The sequence below is a fragment of the Cryptomeria japonica genome, chromosome 11 (assembly GCF_030272615.1).
Source record: "Cryptomeria japonica chromosome 11, Sugi_1.0, whole genome shotgun sequence".
In the NCBI taxonomy this organism is placed as follows: Eukaryota; Viridiplantae; Streptophyta; class Pinopsida; order Cupressales; family Cupressaceae; genus Cryptomeria; species Cryptomeria japonica.
Genome location: NC_081415.1, coordinates 587,889,167 through 587,912,282, shown reverse-complemented (window position 1 = coordinate 587,912,282; position 23,116 = coordinate 587,889,167). Strand labels below are relative to the sequence as shown.

At 36.9% G+C, this 23,116-nt stretch overlaps 1 protein-coding gene across 1 annotated transcript; it reads right to left on the bottom strand.

Moving 5' to 3' along the window:
* Nucleotides 1-1,561: 1,561 nt before the first annotated feature.
* LOC131860354 (disease resistance protein RUN1-like) lies at nt 1,562-21,597 on the bottom strand. Its single transcript, XM_059214750.1, has 2 exons — nt 20,948-21,597; nt 1,562-3,788 (listed from the first exon to the last, which is right to left on the bottom strand). The coding sequence occupies exons 1-2, from the start codon at nt 21,466-21,468 to the stop codon at nt 1,562-1,564; spliced, it is 2,748 nt and encodes a 915-aa protein (XP_059070733.1). The 5' UTR covers nt 21,469-21,597.
* Between the last annotated feature and the right edge of the window lie 1,519 nt (nt 21,598-23,116).

Sequence of the window (23,116 nt, the reverse complement as noted above, 5' to 3'; positions counted from 1 at the left end):
TGAACCTAGATGAAAGCAAATGTCTTACACCAAATTTGATGAGGTGGCATAAAGAGAGAAGTACCATTTCCAAGCTAAAGACAAATAGACTACATAATCCTCATGAAAATCATTCATCTTTTTTAATCATTGAGCTAAGTATTTTTCTCCTTTGCATTTAAATTTTAAAACTAATATTTAATTTTTCAAATATTTTAATGTATATGTCCACAATTTTGTAATCTAATGTATTCTATATATTTGTTGGTTAAGGTCATGATTAGTCTAGTTAATATGTTTTTAGGAAAGTATATATTCTTTCATAATATCTTAAAAATAAATAAAGATAATTTAAAATATATAATATAGATCAAATTTTAAAAATAAAAATTTCTAAAATATAATTATTTTCTTTAATTTTTTTTGAAGAGAAAAAATAATAGATATTTAACCTTTTAACTAATTCTAGACAAACAATATTAAATGAAGATTAATCATTGTTGACTAGATTAGAAATAACGATTGAGATATGATGAAATTGAAATAAACATTCATAAATAAAATAAAATAAATAATGATATTTAGAAATTTGACGTGAATATGTCATCATAAATTTATTAAACTAACTCATTAATGTATAAAAAAATTAGTGATGCTCAAAGGAATGGTCTAATGCATGGGAACCTATTGTCTATTTGTCTAGGTCATTTTTGTAATTATGAAGATTTGATTGCTATAAAATATTTTAATATTCTAGACACATGTTTTGAATCTGTATATGAGAACTTCTTATGTGTGCTTGAGAGTTTACCAACAAGAATATGTCTCCCTTTAATCAAACTCCTTGAATACCAAATCAATAACTTTTAAATATGATCAAAGATAATATACAAGTGTGTAAGAGGTACCTTAAATATTGATGTTCTAGTAAATGTTTGAATGATAATATTATAAGATTCTTCCACGACTACTAAATCTCTTCAAATAAATTAGTTAATCAACATAAAACAATATTATAATAAAGATATAATCAACCTAAATTCAATTTGAAAAAAATAAATTTCTTTCAACAAATTACACAATTATATTTATTTAACTTAATGTTATTAACCCATTTAAAAAAATATCTTCTCCAAAATTCATTTACCAAATTCACTGTTCCCTTAAATCCAACTAAAAATGGCAAAAGAACATTTGATTTAACAAAAAGATCGTTACCTAAGACACTTAGGTACGTCCAATTCAAATCAAGAAAATAGGGAAAAAACTAAGAAAACGTACCACAAAACAACGTTACGGGCGAATTGTAATGTTTTCAGATAACGCGTCGTCGGCATTTTAGTGTGAACATAGAAAAACTTAAATAGCATGCTCTTATATCATAAGAGAATCTAATAATAATAATAATACAACCTTCACTAAACGAGATCACATAACAAGACGTATAAGATGCAATTCCATTCAATACTGCCTCAGCACCTAGTTTTATGAAAAAATATTATTAAATATTTGCCTTGTATGTAGGACTAAGAAAATTTCAGTATCTGTTATTACTACATGAGAAGCTCCGTTACAATCCTTTTTAACTCTCCAGTCGAGGAAGCGTATCAACACCACTCGAATGCTCACCTGACTGGTTGCCAATCGTATGTGGACGTTCAATTCCACTCCCTTTCAATCTTAAGTTCTGCAGCCGTGACAGGTTGGCAATGCCATCTGGGATGATTTTTAACCTTTTACAATATTTCAAGTCCAAGTGCTGCAGCTGTGACAGGTTGTCAATGCTATCAGGGAGAGTATTTAACCCTTCACAACATCCCAAGATCAAGTGCTGCAGCTGTGACAGGTTGCCAATGCTATCGGGGAGAGTATTTAACCCTCGACAAGATCCCGAGTCCAAGTGCTGCAGCTGTGACAGGTTGCCAATGCTATCAGGGAGAGTATTTAACCCCGAACACCATCGCAAGTTCAAGTGCTGCAGCTGTGACAGGTTGCCAATGCTATCAGGGAGAGTATTTAACCCTTCACAACATCCCAAGTCCAAGTGCTGCAGCTGTGACAGGTTGCCAATGCTATCAGGGAGAGTATTTAACCCTTCACAACATCCCAAGATCAAGTGCTGCAGCTGTGACAGGTTGCCAACGCTATCAGGGAGAGTATTTAACCCTCGACAAGATCTCAAGTCCAAGTGCTGCAGCTGTGACAGGTTGCCAATGCTATCAGGGAGAGTATTTAACCCCGAACACCATCGCAAGTTCAAGTGCTGCAGCTGTGACAGGTTGCCAATGCTATCAGGGAGAGTATTTAACCCTTCACAACATCCCAACTTCATGTGCTGCAGCTGTGACAGGTTGCCAATGCTAACAGGGAGAGTATTTAACTCCCAACAACAGGACAAGTCCAAGTGCTGGAGCTGTATATTAGGAAGTGAAAATAGGGAATGGAAAGAATTGCCGTTCAAATGAGAGCGCTCTTGTAGTTCCATAATCTTCAATTGCCAAATGTTCCCCACAAACCTGGAGTGACGTGGTTGTGTCACTGCTGTGTCCTTCCCGATTGCAAAGGTGCAATCTACCAACCTTAACCATATCAAACTTGGAGGAATCATGGCTAGCGTATCTTCTATCGTGCCTTCAATGGACAGATGTTCCAAATCAAGATACTGAAGACCAGGACTGTAAAGCATTTCAAACCTATGTGAACTGCTGCTCACGAGTCGAATACGAGAGAAATTGGAGGTGCTTAAATGGGTGGCCTTCCATAGTCTGGTACCTTCTTTTTCTGTTTCAGCAATGGTCCGCCCCATGTCTCGCAAATGGTCATGCATATCAAATAATCCTTCGTCATCAATCTTTATCAATGACTTCATTACAAGATTAAATATGGAAGTGTCTACCATTTTGTAGATGGATTTCCAGAAAACAATGGGATGTGTTTTATCTTGTCCAATGAAAAAACAAGCAATATCCAAAAATATTTCTTTTTCTTCATCACTAAGAGCATTATAGCTGATTTTGAGTGTATTGTAGACTCTTCTGTGAATATCTGGGTTGAGAGTAATGTTGCTAAGAGCTTCTGTCCAGCAACCTGTGTCAGCCTCCTTATCATACAAAAAGGATCCAATCACTTCCAATGAAAGAGGATGCTCCTTACAAGCTTTTACTATTCCTTTGGACAGATCCTCATATCCGGGACTTGGATGTTTTCGGAGAAAAGTGTGCCAGCTGAACAACTCAAGACTTTCATTTATCTCTAATCCATTCATCTCGTGGATGTATTGGACTTGAGCAAGATTGACAATATGTTTATCTCTAGAAGTTATAATAACTCTACTATCAGAACCCAACCAATCTCCAACTAAAGCATTCAATTGCTCATAAGCATCCACATCATCTATAACAAGCAGCACACGTTTCCCTCCCAAACGTTCTCTCAACAAAGATATGCCCTTCTCAACATTGTACACTATTCCAACATATTTGGTTGACTCTTCGAGAATTTGATTCTGCAAAATTGTGAGGCCTCGGAGGTCTGCAGCAGCGGCACGGACATTCGATACAAAGGAAGCAGCTTCAAAATGAGCATAAAGTTGATTGTACAAGGCCTTGGCAATTGTGGTCTTGCCAATACCACCAAGACCCCAAATTCCAAGTTTAACCACTTCATTTGCTGAATTGAGATGCAATTTCTGAATGAGAGCATTCTTTATGTTGTCTATTCCCACTGGATGCTTGGCAACTTCTAATGACACTTTATCCAATGTCTTGATCAGGTCATTCACCACCTTCTTCACTAACCGAGCTTCAAAGCTGCAAAAATAATAGCAAGAGATGCAAGTTGTGCTATAAACAAAACTCACATCTAACATGAAGAGAAATATTGGAAAACACAATACTTTTGGTACATATTAAAGAGGATTTGTTAAAATCAGGGATTGATAAAAATAATTAACATTGAAGAATTATTTAGCCACTCTAATAAACAGCTAAATAGTTTCAGTTTAAATGTTAAAAAAGTCTAAAAGTCAGTTGGAAGAATAAGTATTCATTGAATTATTTAACATAAAATAAAATTTGTAAATAAAATAATTATAAATAAATAATTATTGGACAAGAATTAGATGAAAGAAATGTAATTTATTTTTTAAGAATGAAAAAATTCAAAAATATCTATCTACAATTCTTTTTGGTTTGTTCTGTTATTGTTTACTTTTACTCTGCTGTTGATTATTTCTATAAATAAAAATTGAAAAACTTAATGAAATAAAAAATATGGAAATGTAGAAATTAAATTAACAATCTTCATTACTTAATATAAAATAGTTTTTAAAATTAAAAAAATTGTTAAAGAGGAGATCTAGATGTTATTATTCTTCTATCAAATAATTAATCATATAAAAATATATTTTTTAAATTAGATTATACTTATATTAAAAAAAAATTATTATATAAAATTATTTAAAAATTTTAAAATTATATTAAACAAATAATATTTAAATATTTTTAAATTTAATTTGGAAGAGAGAAGTTTTATTACAATAATACCATCATTGTAAATAATTAATTTCGAAGTAGAAATTAAATAAATTATATAAAATATATATATTATGTTAGATTTTTTAAAATCACTAATATATTTTAACTACATCTAAAGTTATGTATGCTTATGAAATGAAATAATAATATATAATCTTGTAATCTTAAATATTGATCAATTAAAGAAAAACAAAAGAATGTGAAGTAACATAAAATATTTAGGATGGTATTCGTTTAAATTAATTTAAAAAAAAGTATAATAATGTAAACAAAATTATTTTCTTACTACTTTGTTTAGACTAATTGAATGAAGTACATAGACTAATCGAATGAAATACATATAATTCAGTCATTCAAATGACAAAATAATTTAGCAATTAATTGTAATTCAAAACAAGTAAAAGCTTAAGTTTTAGAATATTTTTCTTCACAATAAAAAAAAAAATTGTTATGAACACTTTTATAAAGATTTTCATATACGAATTTGTTTTCTTGTTTGGTAATTGCCTAAAAGTTATACTTTTTTTTTAGATAAAAAGAATTAAGCCTGAAATATATTAAAGTAAAATATACGTAAAATGTTCATAAGAAGGATGAGCCAAATACAGAACAAAAAACAAGGCACAATATCCCAAAATTGCCCAGAGAAATCTAAGAACAAGAAGAAGCAATGCCAATAGTAGTCAACCAATACCAATATATAAAAGCCACTAAGAGACAAAATACCAAAAAATCTCAAGCGATTAATGGCATCACAAAGGAGATTGGGTTTGCATCCCAGGGAGTTTAGGGATTTCAGACAAAATGACAGACCAAAATTTTTCATGAATCCAGGGTTCAAATTGTGGTTGAAACCAAAATGGGTATGGGAGGATCAGAATAGATCTGTAGGATTTGGGCCAGATGTCAGAAATCTGGATAAATGGCGGAGAGATTTTTCTAGACCCAAAGGGGACCATCGTCTGAATCCTGGTGAGCGCAACACTATTACGGTTGGGGCAAACACGGACAGGCAAAGGGTGCAGGAGAAAGAATGGAGACCAAAGAAGATCCCAAGATCTGGGTCGTCTATGAAACAGAAACCCAAACCTGATGACAATCACAAGTTGTCATTTTTTTTCTGGATAGTAAAAGTTGGAGTGATTCAGTGGCTTTTTTCAAAGACAGAGGTTTTTTCCTGAAATGTTTTGGAGATTGGTCGACGTTTTGTCATGTTAAGAAATGGTGTGAAGAAATGTGGCCCTTCAAGATGGAGATTAAGACTATACCAAATGGGTATTTTCTTGTCATAGTAGAAAACAACAAAGACAAGAATTGGGTCTTACAAAATGGCCCTTTTTTCTTGGGAGGACGAGGAGTTTCAATAAGGGATTGAGAGCCAAATTTTAACCCTATCAAAGCATCAGTAGAGGAGGTCCCAGTCTGGCTACGTTTATATAGTCTCCCTAGGGAATATTGGAATGAGGATATTTTTCAAATGATTGGAAACAAACTAGGGTTTTACCTTAACTCGGATGAAGCCATTTCTAAAGAAGATTTTAGCTCTTATGCAAGGATTTGTGTAAGCTGGAAACCCAATTTCCAGCTCCCGACATGGATAGAGATCAACAAAAACACGGGGAGTTGGATGCAAAAGGTGGAAGTTGAGGAATTTCTAGAGAAATGTTCAGTCTATAATAAAGACGGTCACTCGAAAGAGGTTTGTTTGATCCGACCAAGAGGAAAACAAATTGATGATCCTATGGAAGCTAGAGTGGAACATTTTGTTGAGATACATCGAGAGGATGGTTAGTCGAACTCTCACAAGGCAAGGAAGTTACCTCAACCATTGCCAGAGCTAGTGAAACTTGGACCTCCAGTTGAGGACCCAAAGATGAATGATAAATCAGGAGGAGCATATCCAACAACCCATTTGCATGCCATACAGCTAGTGGAGGAGGCGCTAAATAAGATGGAGGTTGCTATGAATGTTATAGATACGAGTATGGGGGGTACCCAAGGGGCTCGTCCCATAGAGAGAGGAGTTTCAAGCCCAGGAGAATTGTGAAATCCTGAACGTTGGGGCGGATAATAAGTTGGGAGAAGAGAATGATGATAGTCCTTGGGAGGTGGAGGAAGATGAAGAAGACATACTAGAATGCAAAACTATTCAGCAGTCGGCCTCTCAAATTGATAAAGCGGCTATCGAAGAAAAGAAATCCAGGGGTCGTAAACCACACAGAATCTGGATTGCGATGGTAGGAAATGCAAAAGGCCAGTCTAAATTATCAGTAGGGAAGGGGGCTACCCTTCTTGAAAGACAATGAAGATCCTTAGTTGGAATGTCAGGGGTTGAAATGCTCTGGACAAACGTCGTCTGATCAAGCGAGGGCTTGACCAGGTGAAACTAGATATTGTTTGTTTGCAGGAAACTAAGCTCAATAGGGAAGATGCGAAGATTTGGCTGGGTACTGGGAGATTCTAGGAAGGAGTGTTTTCATGTGTAGAGGGCTCTTCAGTTGGTTTGGGAATAATCTGGAATCCAAATCTCATCAAGGTTGAAGAAATTACTTACTCTCACGCATGGTAGGTGTGTAAGGTCCACTAGATTTTGGAATCAATTGTGACTTTTTTTTTATCAATGTTTATGGACCTACGAGAGGTAATCTACAGATGGATACTTGGAATCAAATCTTGACTATTCTAAGTAATTTTACTCAGGACCTGGTGGTGCTTGGGGGAGAATGTCATTCTAGATTCTAGTGACAAGATAGGAGGGAGAATGGGTATTACTGCATCCCAACTGGGTTTTCAAATTTTCATTTCTGCTAATAGCTTACAAGAAGTTAAGACCAACAAAGGGTCTTATACTTGGTCGAATCGGAGGACATGCAAGGAACACATTGCTGAGAAGTTGGATAGATTTTTTCTAGAGGGTATTTGGGCTTCTAAACCCCTCCTTTATGAAGCCAGGGTTTTACCCTTGGCAGCTTCTGATCATCTTCCTATTGAGCTCCTCATTTGCCTAGATTGTGCTTTGATTCGTTGTCCTTTCAAGTTTGAGAAAATGTGGCTCCGAGACTCATCTTTAAAGGAGTTTGTTGTGTCAACATGGAAGGAGGCCCCTGTGAGAACAAGGTTGGAGGCTTTTAAATTTTTAAAAAAATTGCAGCATCTCAAAGGTAAATTAAAAGAATGGAACAGGGTTAATTTCAGAAACATCTTTGATAGCAAAAGCAAGGTTGAAGTGGAGCTAAAGGATTTGGAGTGCTCAATTTTGAATCATGGAATGACACTGGATGCTTTAAATAAGGAGAAGATGCTAAAACTAAGACTTAATGAACTGTTGGCGAGTGAAGAAGTTTATTGGAAGCAGAAATCAAGAGAAGGTTGGTTAAAAGAAGGTGATAAGAACACAAAATTCTTCCACAATTCAGTTAAAGTTAGAAGATCTTGGAATAAGGTGACGAGTATCAAAAACAGGAATAATGATACTTTAAACGACTTAGAGGAAATCAACAAAGAAGCAGTGGATTTCTTCATTTAGTTGTTATCAAAGAACCATGAACTAGATTCTCGACACCAGGAAACTCATCTGAGTAACATTCTGAAAATAATTTCAGAAAATCAAAACCAATTTTTGTGCAAACCTGTTTCAATGGAGGAAGTGAAACAAGCTGTTTTTTCAATGGGGGTGACAAAGCCCCGGGACTAGATGGTTTCCCCGGCCTTTTTTACCAACAATTCTGGGAAATTGTGGGTCATGAATTAAGGCAGGTGGTGGAACAAGTGAGAGTAAATCTAAAAGTGGGGAAAGAACTGAATTGCACATTCCTTACTCTAATCCCTATAGTGGAGAAGCCTTCCTCTTTTGGCGAGTTTAGGCCTATTTCTCTATGCAATGTGATCTATAAGGTAATCACTAAAGTTATTGTGAACTGCCTGAAACCCTTACTCAAATTCATAATATCGGAGGAGCAAAGTGGTTTTGTACCGGGGAGATCAATTGTGGAAGTAATTATAATAGCACATGAAGCCATTCACTCTATCAAGCAAGCAAAGGTGGAACGAATGCTCATCAAATTAGACATCAGGAAAGCATGTGATATGGTAGATAAGGAGATTTTGTTCTGTGTCCTAGAAAAGTTTGGTTTCTGATCTCACTGGATAAACTAGGTGAAAGCGTGCATAAATGGACCACAGTTCTCAGTCCTAGTTAATGGGAGCCCTCAAAGTTTTTTCCTAGCTTCTACGAGATTAAGATAGAGGGACCCGCTTTCTCCTTTTCTCTTTATTATCATGGCGGAAGCTTTGGGACGATGCATCCAGAAACTAAAAAATGAGGATAGATGGAAGGGTGTCCGAGTAGCTGATGGTGTGGATCCTATAACACATCAACAGTTTGTAGATGATACAATACTATTTGGAGACTCTTCCTTAAAAGAAGCTCAAACTATTAAAAGAACTCTGGATATTTTTTGTGAGGTATCTGAGCAACAGGTAAATTGGAAGAAGTTTGATATTTTCTTTTTTAATACAGATCCTAGAAAGCAAAGAGAAATCATCAGGATATTGGGTGTGAAAGCTGGCACCCTTGCTGGGAGATTTTTGGGAACACCTTTGTTTGGGGGGGCCAACAGGACTCAATTGTGGCAAAGATTATTTGACAGTTGTGTGATTAAGTTAGAGGGCTGGAAATGCAAATGGCTTACCTCTGCGGGTAGACTTCTATTATTAAAATCACTCTTCAGCAATGTCAATCTACTCCATGATGTGCTTTAAAATTCCAAACAAGATCTCTAGTAGCATCAACAAATTTATGAGAAAAAAAAATTGGAATGGGAAGGGCGACCAAGACAAAATTCCCTTGGTTGCTTGGGATAAAGTATGTCAACCCCGTCAGGTGGGAGGGGCTGGTCTGGGAAAGTGGTGTTCTCTAAATGAAGCCTTGGGAGCGAAATTGGTTTGGCAAATGTATGCAAAGTCGGACCATAAATGGGTTTAGATCCTCAAACATAAGTACCTAGATTCATTACAAGCTGAGAGGATTTTTATTGTCCATAACAATCTAGAACTTCCTTTTATCTTGCAAGAAATTGATCACATAACACATAACTTGGCAAATAGGGAATGGGGAGAAAGCCAAGTTTTGGACAGATTCTTGGGAAGGCAAACCGGCTCTATATTTGAGGGAGAATATTGATAGTATTAAACAAGTTACTGAGGACATTTGGGGAACTACAATTAAGGATTATGTATAGGCAGAGCGGTCCAATCGAATTGAGGTTTGGCAATGGAAAAATATGGAGGAGTTACCTTTGTCTCCTCAACAGAAGAGTTGCTTTTAAAATATTCTGGATGAATACTCCCCAACTCTTAACACAAAGGAAGATGCCATCAAATGGTGTGGGTCAAAATCAGGTGCATATTCAGTTAAAATTGGATATAATATTATTGAGAATGCAAACCTCCAACCGAATTGGCCTTCCCAACTATGTTGGAGTTCTAAGTGTCTCCCAAAGGCGGGAGTGTTTACCTGGCTGGTTTTGAAGAGGAGTATTCTGACAGGAGATAGGATGCTGCGTTTGGGTTTCAACGGGCCTTTTCAATGTGTCATGTGCAAAAAATATGAGGAATCTTTAGATCATCTGCTATTAAATTGTGATTTGGCTCAGGGAGTGTGGAGGTTTGTTTTGAGCAAATTAAGATGGTCAGTACCTCTTCCAGATAATATTACTGACCTCCTCAGGAGATGGTTTGAGGAAAAGTACAAATCTGCTCTTTCGAGTGTATGGACAATATCGCCCTCTACGATAATCTGGGAATTGTGAAGGAAAGAAATAGGCGAATCTTTCAAGATAAGTGGGAAGGGCTTGACATATTGTGTGGGAGAGTAGAGTGGGCTATTTCTGAAATTGCTTCGTCGGCAACAATCAATCATAACTTTGTGAAACATCCATATAGTTTGACAGATAGCTTAATTCTCACCAGGTGGCCTCTTATTAAACTCAGACCCATTCATGGGTTCCCTAGGGTTAATCCTTTAATTGATCCTTTGGATGGAGAGACGATAAAGTGGTCAAAACTAGAGAAGGGGTGGTTGAAAATAAATTTTGATGGAGCTTCAAAAAGCAATCCAAGGATTTCAGGTGCAAGATGTGTGGCTTGTAATGATGAAGAAAAGATCCTATGTACGGGTGCTAGAAGGCTTTGAGATGGCACTAATAATGAGGCGGAAGTTCAGGCGGCTTTACTAGCAGTTGATTTAGCAACAAATATGAAGGTGGTGAAGATACAATTGGAGGGTGATTCCCAAATTATTGTCCAAGCTCTAGTTAGAGGTCATACATCGTGCTGTAAATTGAACAAATATGTAAATAATATAAGTGAAAAACTGAAAGTGTTCAATAATTACTGCATCTCGCATGTGAAAAGAGTTGGAAATACTATTGTGGATGGGTTGTCAAATGATGCATGTGGTCTTGCACCACGGGAGGTGAGGTGGCGGAATAGCAGAAAAGAAACCTTAAATGGAACTAAGATCACTTGCCAAGTTGGTACGACAAACATTTCAAATTTCCTGTCAGAGGCCGGCTTTTTCCTGTGCAAGGTTGAGTTAATGAGTAGTTATTGCGACATGTTATGAATTGGCAGCGATGGTGGAGTGTTATGCATTAAATGCAAATTTTGTAATGCCCGCACAGGTAAGAATAGGCTTGGTGAGTTGGTGAAACCAAATTTAGTTCTGGTTTCATCGGAAATTTCTGCAACTTTTAGCAAGCTCAGAAATGGAAGCAAATTTCACTTTGCAATCCTCCAAGCTTATGCCGGCTTTTTGAGGACCTGTCCCTCCCAAGAAGCTCGAGAAAATGTTTCTGGCTAAGGACCCTCTACTCTTGAAAGCAATTCAATTGGTTTTAGGAGAAGAGGTGGTTGTTATCCACCACCATTATAGGTACAGAATAGACATCTACACGCTCCTCATGGCATGGGGTTTGGAGTTGGGACACACTTGTAAAGAAGTGAGGAAAGTCTTGCAGAGAATAGTTCCAAGAGAGTACCTTTTAAATTTGGACTCCCTATTGGAGTGGGCAGTGCCAGGATGGGGTTTTAATCTCGCAGAAGATATCCCAAAGGAGAACGAGGAATTGAGGGCACGACATTCACGTATTCAGTTTCTTCGCTGCCGTGAAGAAGCCAAAGCACGCTTCAAGGATGATGTGAAGCGAGGATGGGAAGGGCTGCTAATTTTTGTCCAAATTATGGGCATTGAAGATGAGATTAGGTAGGAGGGTGGAGAGAGAGTGGAGGAATTGAGCATTAGGAGGCCGATAACGAGGAGATTACCTGCAAAATTGGCAAAACATGCGTGGGGTGATGCAAAGGGCGGACATGGTGGTGAGTCGGTAAAACCAATCTCACAAGGGGCAACGGGCAAGGACGTGGAAGGAAGGATAGGAGGTCTACACATGGGAAGAGGAGACTCTCGCCGACTTAGGGTGGCTAGTGAATCGAGTGCCTTGACTGCAAGAGATGGGAATGAAGAGCGATGAATTGGTCACAACAGGCAATGGTACCTCAAGGTGCCAAATTCCTCTGCTTTTTTTTTGTTTTAGTTGGAAAACTTAAACTTTCCGGTTTCCGTTTAGTACATTTCAAGCAGAATCTGCCTGAATTTTGAATGGCAAGATGTAATATGTAGTTTTTTCGTACTCATAGCATGGGGGTGTGGGTATAGTGTGAGCGCTGGTTACTACATCTGAAATTCCATTTTTTTTGGGTGGATGGTTTGGACGTTTTTTTGGTGGGTGGTGTTAAGGAACTTCTTGATAGTTTATTATCTTATTGAAGTTGTAGTGTTTAGTTCTAAATAAATAAAATACAAATATTACCAATCAAAGTATTAAAAAAAAAAGCTCGAATTACAATAGAGGAGAAATAAATTGGGTGAATTTTCATCCACCATCTCCTTCTCTAAGCCCTGCATAGAAGAAACTTTCTCCATGAATTGGTATCCCACAAAGAAATTTTTCTTTTCAGAAAGAAAAAGGGCCTTAGAATGCCTATACATAGCTAGCCCTCCAGCCTCATGAGGTCGCCTCTCGTATCCACAAACACCATGAAGGGGGTTGTCCACCCTAGCGAGATTTAAACTTAGCCCATCATTAATGAGCCTAGAATCATCCTCCTGAGAAACTTGCAAAGGGAAATCAATTTTGAGTCTATTTGAAGAAGGCCTACCAACCCCCTTGGCAGCATGCCTATTAGATTTATGAACATGGATTTTATAGTTAACTAGTCTAAGAAGAGCATGGAAAAGATAACTCTACGACTTCAGAGGGGGAAACAATCTCCATGAAAGCCATAAGCTCCTTGTCAAAAAAATTACAATTATTTGCTTCCAAACCCACTTTAACCGCCTCAAACATCTTGACGTACTCAAGGCTTTTCATAAGATTTTTTTTGGGAAAGATTCCCCCAACCCAACCCTTATCTGAAAAAAGATCATAATTTTTAACTACTTTCTATAATTCCCTTGAAGGAATTAAATCATCCCTCACGAAATGAAGAACAAATTGCAACAGGAGACCATAGTTCTGAAGCATATCAAAGTTGTTTGAGAGAAACGAAGACAACACCTAATAAGGATAAAGGATTTGCGACACCCTTGGATAAAGAATCTCCTCCCCAACAATGGTGATTATAGCACTCAACACTCGTGGATACTTCCATTTAAATATTGCTTTCAAATTGTCTATGTCGAACGAACCAGAGGTGGGGAATTCCCAACCTTTAATAGGCACTGAGATATGATTATTAAGAGGTTTATAATCCATGGCAGTAGCAGAGACAGAACAGAGAATAACACCTAGATAGGGAACAATATAGAAGCACAACATAGCATACACAAGAATCCACATCAATGTGGCGCAATGAAAAAGACCAAGATTGCATTTAAATAAAAGACCCCTCCACAAAGGCATTCGTAAATGGAAATAAATTTGAAATCATGCCAAAAATCTGGGGGATCCACCAACACACAAACATGACACGCAATGATGAAGTCCATCCAACAATGAATGTGCGAGTTGATGTTTGAGAGCAGAAACAACACACACGACAAGGCATCAAACATTTGAAATAAATGCCAATAGATAAAAATCTCCAAAAGAAATGACCATAAATTTGAAAAACTCATGCGAGATGACATTTCAAAAAACAAAAGGAAGCATTTTGGCATGGATCTCCCAAAAATAACAACAGAGCCATCAAAGCCAAGTACTCTTGCTGAATGAAAAAATTAATAATCAATGGAAATGACCTTCGCCAATTCATCATTGGCCAAAATCTCAAGCTTATTAAATACGACAGCCCCCTCCCCCATTCAATAAGTAATCCCTATTTTCTAGCGTGTCTGCCACCATGTTTGCTTCTCTAAAACAATATTGAATTTTATAATTTTCCAATGACTAAAGGAGCAATCTTGCCTCTTGAAGAACGTAATCAATTTCCCAGTTGATCCCATCACTCTTTTCAAGGGTTGAGATAGTGTTAAGAGAGTCCCCCTCCAAAATCAAATTCTTCAAACCAAGACTAACCACAATCTATAACCCAATAATTAAAGCTAAATCTTTGGCCAAATTATTAGATGCATCAGGTATCCAATTTGCTCCCACAAAAAGCAAGTCACCATAACAACTCCTCAAAACCCAGCCAATACCCGACACACCAAGGTTGCCCTTTGCTGCCCCATCAAAATTTTATTTGGCAAACCCGATATCAGAAGGCTTCCATTTTACATCTTTCCTATTAGCTTTTGGGAGCTTATTTTGAAGAAGGCCTCCTTTGAATGAAAGAGAGATACCCTACCAATTCTTAAGAACATAATTATCCCATGAGGTAAAAGAAGCATCTAGCTTCTTATTTCTTGAGGTGTAAGCACACTCTGTCTTTAAGATTGCTTTCTCAATATTGGAAAGACTTTCTACAATTGATGACTTGTCATGTCTAAAAATCATCTTGTTTCTCATCCACTAAATGTTCCACACTAGACTAACAAGAGTTATCTCCCATAAACAACAAAAAAAGGCATCCCCAAACAACAAAGACCAAGATTTAAACAAATCTTGTAACAAAAAATGGGAGGGGAGCACTCCAACCCAATTTATTACAGAGCCAGGACCAACATGCCAAAGCAAATTCATAGTCGAGAAAAAGATGATCCTTAGTTTCAAGCACTTCACCACATAGAACATAATTAAATTGTGGGCAAATCCTCAAAAGATCCATACAATCACTAGTAAGAATTTTACCTTATAAAGCTAATCAAAGAAAAGTGCCAGCCTTTGGTAGAGCAACATCAAACCAACAAAAATGGAAAGTTCTCTTCCTCTAATCCTTGTCTTGATCATCCAACACCTTGTAACCCAATTGCACTGAATAGTTACTTGAAGGAGATGGAGTCCAAACGAGTCCAAACCAGCTAATCTTGAGTGTAAGAGAAATGAATAATTCTTTTACTCAATTCAAATTGAAGGGGTGTCTTTTGATCTAAAGGAACATCCACATCTGCAGGAGTCTTCCAAGAAACCTGAGAAACTCCATTGTGAAGTGACACTATGAAATAGTCACTAACCCTAACCCCCCACAAAGATTGCAAAGTTTCTTTCAAAGCATCCAAACCCTACATCCTAACTAAAGGAGGGAAACTGTTCCAGGAGTCTTCCCAAAAGTAGGCTTTATTTCCATTATGGATGACCCATGATAAGTGAGGTAGCAACACTTTTCAACATTTAACCATGAAATTCCACATTTGAGATCCATGTGGCGAATCCAAGGTAGTGAAAATCCTTTCAGCCTCATCATAGTCGAAATATTTCCGTCTCAAAATATATGCCTATTTGGAATTCGGATTAGAATATACTTTCCAAGCAAGCTTTGCACCAAGGGCCAAGTTGTGAGTGTGGAGTTTTTGAATTCTTCCACCCCTCGAATACTTCTCACCACAAACCTTTTCCCAACTCAGCAGATGAATCTTCTCTTTAGAGTCCTTATTACCATTCCAAAGAAAACTTTTGAGTTTAGATTCCAATTTTGATAAATCTATCTTAGGAAAGGGGAGCATTGACATAATATAGTTGGGAATTGAAGATAAGACTAATTTAATCAACAAAACTCTAGATGCTTTTAAGAGAATCCTCAAGATCTGCCTTTGTAAAAAAGATATTCTTAAAAAAATTCTTATTCCACTCTTTAATGAATCCCTTGATGTTTTGGAGCTTTTAACATAACTGAAAGATTCTACAACCATGAACTTATGGAGAAGTCTACCACCACACCCTAAGAAGTGAAAGGAATTATGGATCTCTAAACCAGAAAACTTCAAATTTGAAGGATGGATTAGACCGAAACACAAATGGAACAAAGGATATGGTCGATTGAAGGGGAAAACGATCTGATCCCGAAAAAGACAAAATCTGAGAAGAGGCAGTTCCAAACTAAGAAAGACAAATTGGATTTGAAAAAAATCTACCCAAACGCACAACAATATGCATAAAATGCTTTCTTCTATTAGTCCATGCCACTTGACCATTCATACGTGCACTTAGTCTTTCAGACCATTATTACTCACAAAGCCTTTAAAACCTTGCATAACCTGAGGAGGAGGAATGATTCCACCAATCTTATCTTGAGGGGATAGAACTGCATTAAAATCCACCCCAAGAATAAAAGGTTGAGTTGGATAATTAGCCAAGACTGTTGACAAGGAGTCCCAAAGGATTTGTTTTACCACAGTGGGATTTGGGCCATAAATATTAATCAAGTGAAAATGAAGATTGGATAAAGAGACTTCAACTTGAATAAAGGTTTCCTTGCAATGAACCTTATTACCTGAATGTTTTGATCCTTCCAAAGAATTGCAAGACCTCTTAAATCCCCAATCGAAGGAGAGGCGACATATTTCCACTTTTTCCATTTAGTGAAAGGCTGAGATTCTTCTGACTCTAAAAATTTAGTAACCTGTAATAAAATTAACTCCGCCCCACACCCATCCAACTGAGATTTGATGAGGCATCTCTTGTTAGGGGCGTTAAGGCCTCTAACATTCCAAGTGATAATCTTCATGTTTGTCACAGAGCATACAAGCCGCAAAGCATACTAGTAGCCCTGGGTAGTGACCTAGGTGGCAGGAGAATGGCAGATCATACAGTGGCAGAGGAGGTCGTACAACATAGTCCGGATGGAATGGTTCAGGAGACGACCGTACCAGAGGAAGAAGCAGTCATACAGGAGATCGGTGTTGGTACAGCAAGTACTGGCATGACAGACACTAGTACGACAAGTACTAATACGGTACCAGCAGGGAAAGATAAGTCGAGGAATGTACTGATGACAGGAGATGGTCTGGAGGAGTTGGTGGTACTAGACACACTGACGGACAAGGATATAGATGCATCTCTAGACGGGTGGCTGGGGCAGTTTGCACTCACACCTCACCTTCCCACCTCACCTTCAGCTTATGCCATGGCAGTTGGACGGAGCCCGACTCAGCATAGGATCACCCCTATCATAGATCAAGATGAGAGTATGTCTGCTAAGGAGCATAATAGAGCAATTGGAAGTGGTGGACATGGCCCGAAGATCATCGATGTTGAGGAGAGCAGATCTAGAGGACTACTAGCAAGTCTTCACTTCACTCTGCCAGACCGTAGCAATCCAAGCTCGCTCCAACGATTCTTTGGGGAGCTACATGAGATTTAAGATATAGCATGCAGAATGGCACAGTTGATTGGGCAAATGGATGTCGGCAACTTCGCTGACGTTGAGAAGTTGTGCCACTTCATGACTTTCGGATGTGCGGACGAGTTTACACGCCACTTTGAGCAGCAAGGGTGGCTAGACAGTAGTACACCAGAGATGGTACAAGAGTGGAGGCACATGCGACTGGTGGAGGGAGTGGGCACCTTGGGTGCCACCTTGAGCAGTATGGAAGGATTTTTCCGGAATGTCTACCTGCAGATGCGAAAGAGTCAGATAGAGCAGCAGACCCAGTGGCTGTATGCAACAAAACTGGCAAAGGAAGGGGAGAAGCATGCAAAGTTAGCCGCAATGGAGAAGAACCTGAGGATTGAGCTAGAAATGAAGGTGACTACTTATGAGGCTCGTTGCAGCATGCAAAAGAAGGTACAGGTACTGGCAGCACAGGTGGTTGAGCTTACTCTACAGATGGAGCAGAAGGACAAAAAATTGTTGGAGGCCGCACACATGGTCAAGAAGGCACGGGAATGATAGCTGATAGCAGAGAAGAACCTCAAACTCCACACAGGGCAACAACCTTCTTCTTCGACCACCACAAGGACGCCTCCTCCCCCTTCTCAATCTTAGTCTTTTGTTTGTTATTCTAGCTCCTGTTGTCTTGGTCGTTTGGAAGACGACTACTTTTTTGGGGGGGCTGATGTTAGGGCTCAATAACACATGTTAGTTTATAGTGGGGTCGGGTGTTTATGTTTGGTTATGTTGAGTCGACGAAAGGTTCCCATGGGGTAGTTGGTAGTTAGTAACGGTTGGCAACTTGGCCAACCATCTCCTATCATCGATACATCCCCCGACTCATCTTTCCCTGCTAGTACCGTACTAGTACCAATCGTACTATTATCTGGCATGCCAGTACCAGTACCCATCGTACCAGCATCGATCTCCTGTACGACTGCTTCTTCCTCTGGTACGGTGGTCTCATGAACCATTCCATTTGGACTATGTTGTACGAACTCCTCTGCCATCGTACGATTTGCCATTCTCCCACCACCTAGGTCACTACTCGTACGATCATGCCTACTGGTACACTCTGCGGCTGGTACAACTTGTGAAATTCTCCATGATCTAGAATTATCATCAAGAGTTGTTTGTATTCATTCTTTAATTTCTTCCCCTTTTTTTTCTCAAAGAATTCCCTTTTTTAATAATCCTTTTAGTAGCAGAAGTTTTAGTTTTCACTATAGAGGGAGTTTGGAAAATAGAAAATTGTTCAGATTCCCCCTCATAAGTTTCTCCCAACAAAATTTCCAACATGACTTTCTCTTAGATTGGGGAAGTAGACTAAGAAATAGTGCTCTGCTGATTATTATTCTACGTGATTTCATGACACCAATCATTTGAAACAAGGGGACAATCATTACCCTGATACTCCCCTGAATGGTCAAGTATTTGAAGGGGACAATCCTTGTCCTCTTATCAACTTGACGTGGTATCTCTTCTATTTCCTAATTACAAAATTTCAGTAACAATTCCTCAACTAACATGACATGATCACCAAGTACGAAGGGTTCTTTAAACTCCTGAAAGAATTCCTTCACCCAAGCACTTGGCTTCTCTAAAACATGTCACGACCCTTATTATTTTTATAATTATTATTTAATAATTAAAGTAATTGAGTAACTATCTAATCATTGAATATAATTTCATATAACATGATTTTTTTTATTTTAATTAATTGACTTTCCTTAAATCTTTAAAAATAAATAAAATATATATGTATATTAACAATTAAGTATCATTAATTATAAAAAAAAATTAAATAAATTTTTTTATTATATTTTCTATTAATCAAAATAAAAAAATAAAAAGTTATATTAAAATCATATATAGAAACTTCACTTAAATATGAGAAAGTTTTAAGAAAAGCTATCGAATAGCTTTAGGAAAGATAAGAACTTAATATAGAAATATTAAGTTTTGTTGCCCGCACTTTCTTAAAAAAAACTAATATCATCTTGATTTCCATGCAAGACAATTAAAAAGTTTTTACACGGGAAGGAATGGAAATAGAAGCCAAATCGAGATGGAATCGAATTTATTTTATTTCTTTTAAGTATGAGAGCTTTGCTGTAAAGCAAGTAAAAAAGTAGTTGTTTAATTAAAAATAGTAAATGAACAAACTTGATAAGTAAAAATTGGTAATGCCAAAGAGGGCACGCGCATGGCAGTTTTGAGAGAGTGTTAATTAGAAAAAAGAAAAGAAACATTTACCCCACGATTGGAGATGAACTGCCATAACACGGCATACCAAATGTTGAGCGGTGTAAATCATGCAATGGTTAGATGGTTAGCGATAGTTAATTCAAGTTTCTTGCAGTCTTTTCGGTGATTCATGGGTATCACTAATGATTGCATGATGTTAGCGTAGGTTTAACAAAGGGAACAGCACTAGTTATTTTTCATGCTACACCTTTTTCATCATCAACCATAGAAAAGTTTGCATTGTTTGGTAAATGATCTTGTTTGAAATCAGTTGATTAATTTAGAATTAAAATGTTAGAACAATAAGTTATATGATAGAAGATAGCTTATGTTAGTTTATTTATTTAATTTAATTACATTTAGGTTTACTCTTAAGCTTACTTAGTCATCCATTTACACTTGACACTTGACACTTGTCCATGCAAGATGTCAAGTCAGTTAGGAGGTGTTAGAAAAGTGTCAACTCAGTTTCGACACCTCACGCTACCTTTGTGGTAGGCAACCCGCCACCACTCCATGTTTGAGGAGTCCTATCCTCATTTTATGGAGATTGGGTGCCTTTTCTATTTCCTATTTATATGTGCTCATAAGCTAATACATTTGATCGATTTTGATCATATTCGTGTAATCTTGTGCTTATTTTAAATCTCTTTTGTTCCAGGGTTATTACAGTTTCTAGTAGTAGTAGAGAGTCATGATGAACCAAATGATTTGTGGATCATTGAATTCTTAATTTAAAAAGATAATCACGAAAAGAATTCATTCCTTTAATATTTCCGTAAAGGTTTTACTAAAAAACCTGATTATGCAAATTTCATATTAGAAAAAAATACAATTAGTTTAATAAAGCAAATATATTTTGAAAAGCCGCGTAATTCCATAAACATTTATTTTGGTGTATAAAACCTAATATAGCTTTAGACACTCGAAATAAGCTCTAAAATTGGTCATAGTCTCTTAACGAGCACAAATCCCCACGTTCTTTAATCCTTTTCAATGCCCCCTACTAATACACGGATGAGTCTATTATGGCTCCAAAATGACACTACGGATTGACTAACACGCGTGTTAGTCACGCGTTTTAACGATTGCGATTGACTAACCTGTCGCTAACACACTGTACGAAAAGTTCGTTTTGGAGCCAACACAACCCTAATACACTATGTCAATGTTTTATGGATTTTTTTGCAGGCACAAGTGCAGATGCAGATGTAATAATATAGGATTAAGTGGGCTCAAGTTACAAACAGATCCAATGACATAAAGATGATTGAGGACCCCCTTCGAAAAAAAAATCCAAGGACCCTGAAACTTAAACCCCTTCTCTATGATTTTATTTGACTGGGAACATATATCACCTATTATGCAGTGGTAGCCACGAAATAAGCAACAAAAATATATAGAAAAGCGAGCATAAAGTGAGATTCATTACATACCCTTGAGTGATATCTATGGACCATCCTGATCGAGAACAGATATCATGAAGGGCCTTCTTCCAGCTGTCAATCTCTTCTGTTTGGTACCGATCCGAACGGCTATAAAATTTGAGAAATGATTGCTTATAGGGACTGGTCTCATTTAGAGGATATCTGACATGAGTTGGATCCACATAATAAAAGAGTGGAATGATCAAGCCAGGGGTTCTCACCATTGCAGCAGCCTCCTTGAGACACCAAGTTGAGTCTGCATAGCCTTTGGAAAAAATAGGAATGCGTATGGCACTGCCCTCCATCGCTTTTTCCAAGCTCATGTCAATGAATTCCCCCTTTTCCGATTTCTCGCTGTCTAAAAAGACATTCAATCCTGCTGTGGAGAGGGCTTCATAGAGATGATCAACCAGAGTGTTTCTGACATCTGGTCCCCTGAAACTCAGAAATACATGATACCTCTTTTCGCTGTTGAAAACAAGTTTAGTTGTGGGAGGTCTGTATTCTTCCATCTTAGAGCTTGATTCCATGATGTCTCAGGAAAGCTTACAAACGATAGAGAAAAAGACACAGGATTTAGCCCTAAAATTTTCAGATCTACAACTCAAACATACAAATGTGGTCGCACATTCCCATGCTATAGCATATATGTAGTTGTAGATTGCAGATGACAGCCAGTCAATTCGGGCGGGCCCACTTTTATCCCATCTTAACTGGCAGGACAGGCCTGCTTACTTTTATTTCAACTTAAAATAGGGGAAAGGACTCAGTAGTCGTGCACCCTAACTTCACGCTTCTCAAAATCCTACTTGGAAATTTCGAATCACTCCGATTTTTTTACAGCAGCTTACTTGGCAAGTCCCCTGCTTATAACTAAGGTTTCAGGGCCACATCATCAAATATGATGCCACATCAGCATGCTTTTTGCCAAGGTGTCCAAAACAGCCCCCCAAAAAAGTGAGACCAATAGGCGTGCAAAAGAGACCCCAATAGTTGTGCAGTCGATGTGGCATCACCTGATTGGTTACTTTTTACAATATTAGTACATTTCTTAACAACTATTGGTACATTTCCTAACAACTGTTGGTACATTTCCTAACAAAAACTGATATTTTTTGTTTCAAACAATAGGTTTTATTTATTCAATTTTTGGAACAAAAGGTATCAACAACCCTCACAACAATTGGAACATGCTCAACTACTGGGTCCTTTCCCCTAGTGCGTCGACTTTTCTTCCTGCCTTTTTCCACATCTTTTTTCGTATTTCTTTGGATTCTTCTGAACATTTAGGTTGCCGATTGACAGCCACTATATTTGGCGGGGCCCACTTTTATTCAAACTTAAAGTTTATGGCAGGCGTGCTCACTTTTATTCCAGCTTTTTTACAAATCTTTTTTGTCGTTTCTTTCTATTTTTATACGAAAACCATCTACAATGACATAAATAAAAAAACTTTTTTTAAAAATAATTTGATATGGAAGTGACGGGTATTTTAAATGAATAATTTGACATGGACGGGTGTTTCAATTTTTGTGTAGGTGTTATTTTATTATTCCAAATAAAACAAAATCCTTCCATTTGTTTCCAGCTAGATTCACAGCTTTTTGCATGGAAGGCTTTTATGTATGTGTATTCTTGATGTACATTTATTTTACAGATGATTCACTTTATCTCTCCGCATATTTAATATAAAAAATAATTAGTAGAGATAACTTTATGCTGAAGGCATCTCTTATTTGAGATGCACAACCTCTATTTTCAAATGGATAGCTAAAAATTGCTTAAAAGTTCTCCATCTTTCTTGATTTTCTTAATTATATATTCTTTTGATTTTAAATTTTTACTTATATCATGTATATATAGTACAAAAATAGTTCTTAATTGTATATTTGATTTTTTTTAACATTGTTAATTTTGTGTCTTTTTAAATTTATTTTAATTATAATATATATATAAATAATTAATTTTAATATATATTAAATGAAAATTCTTTAATATTTTAATACATATGTAGATAGAATGTTTTCAATAAAAATGTGTATTTTTAATTACTTATTAATTTAATATTTTTAATATTAATTATTAATTTTTAAAATCGTTATTCTATTAATATTTTTTTTTTATATTAGAAATCGAGAGTTCAAAATATAGACAGAGAGTTTATACAAAACTAGGGAG

Coding starts and splice junctions, on each gene's coding strand:
- LOC131860354 (XM_059214750.1), bottom strand. CDS start 21,468: ATGGAATCAAGCTCTAAGATGGAAGAATACAGACCTCCCACAACTAAA. Junction 3,789..20,947: donor TCCATAGATATCACTCAAGG/GTATGTAATGAA, acceptor TTATTTTTGCAG/CTTTGAAGCTCGGTTAGTGA.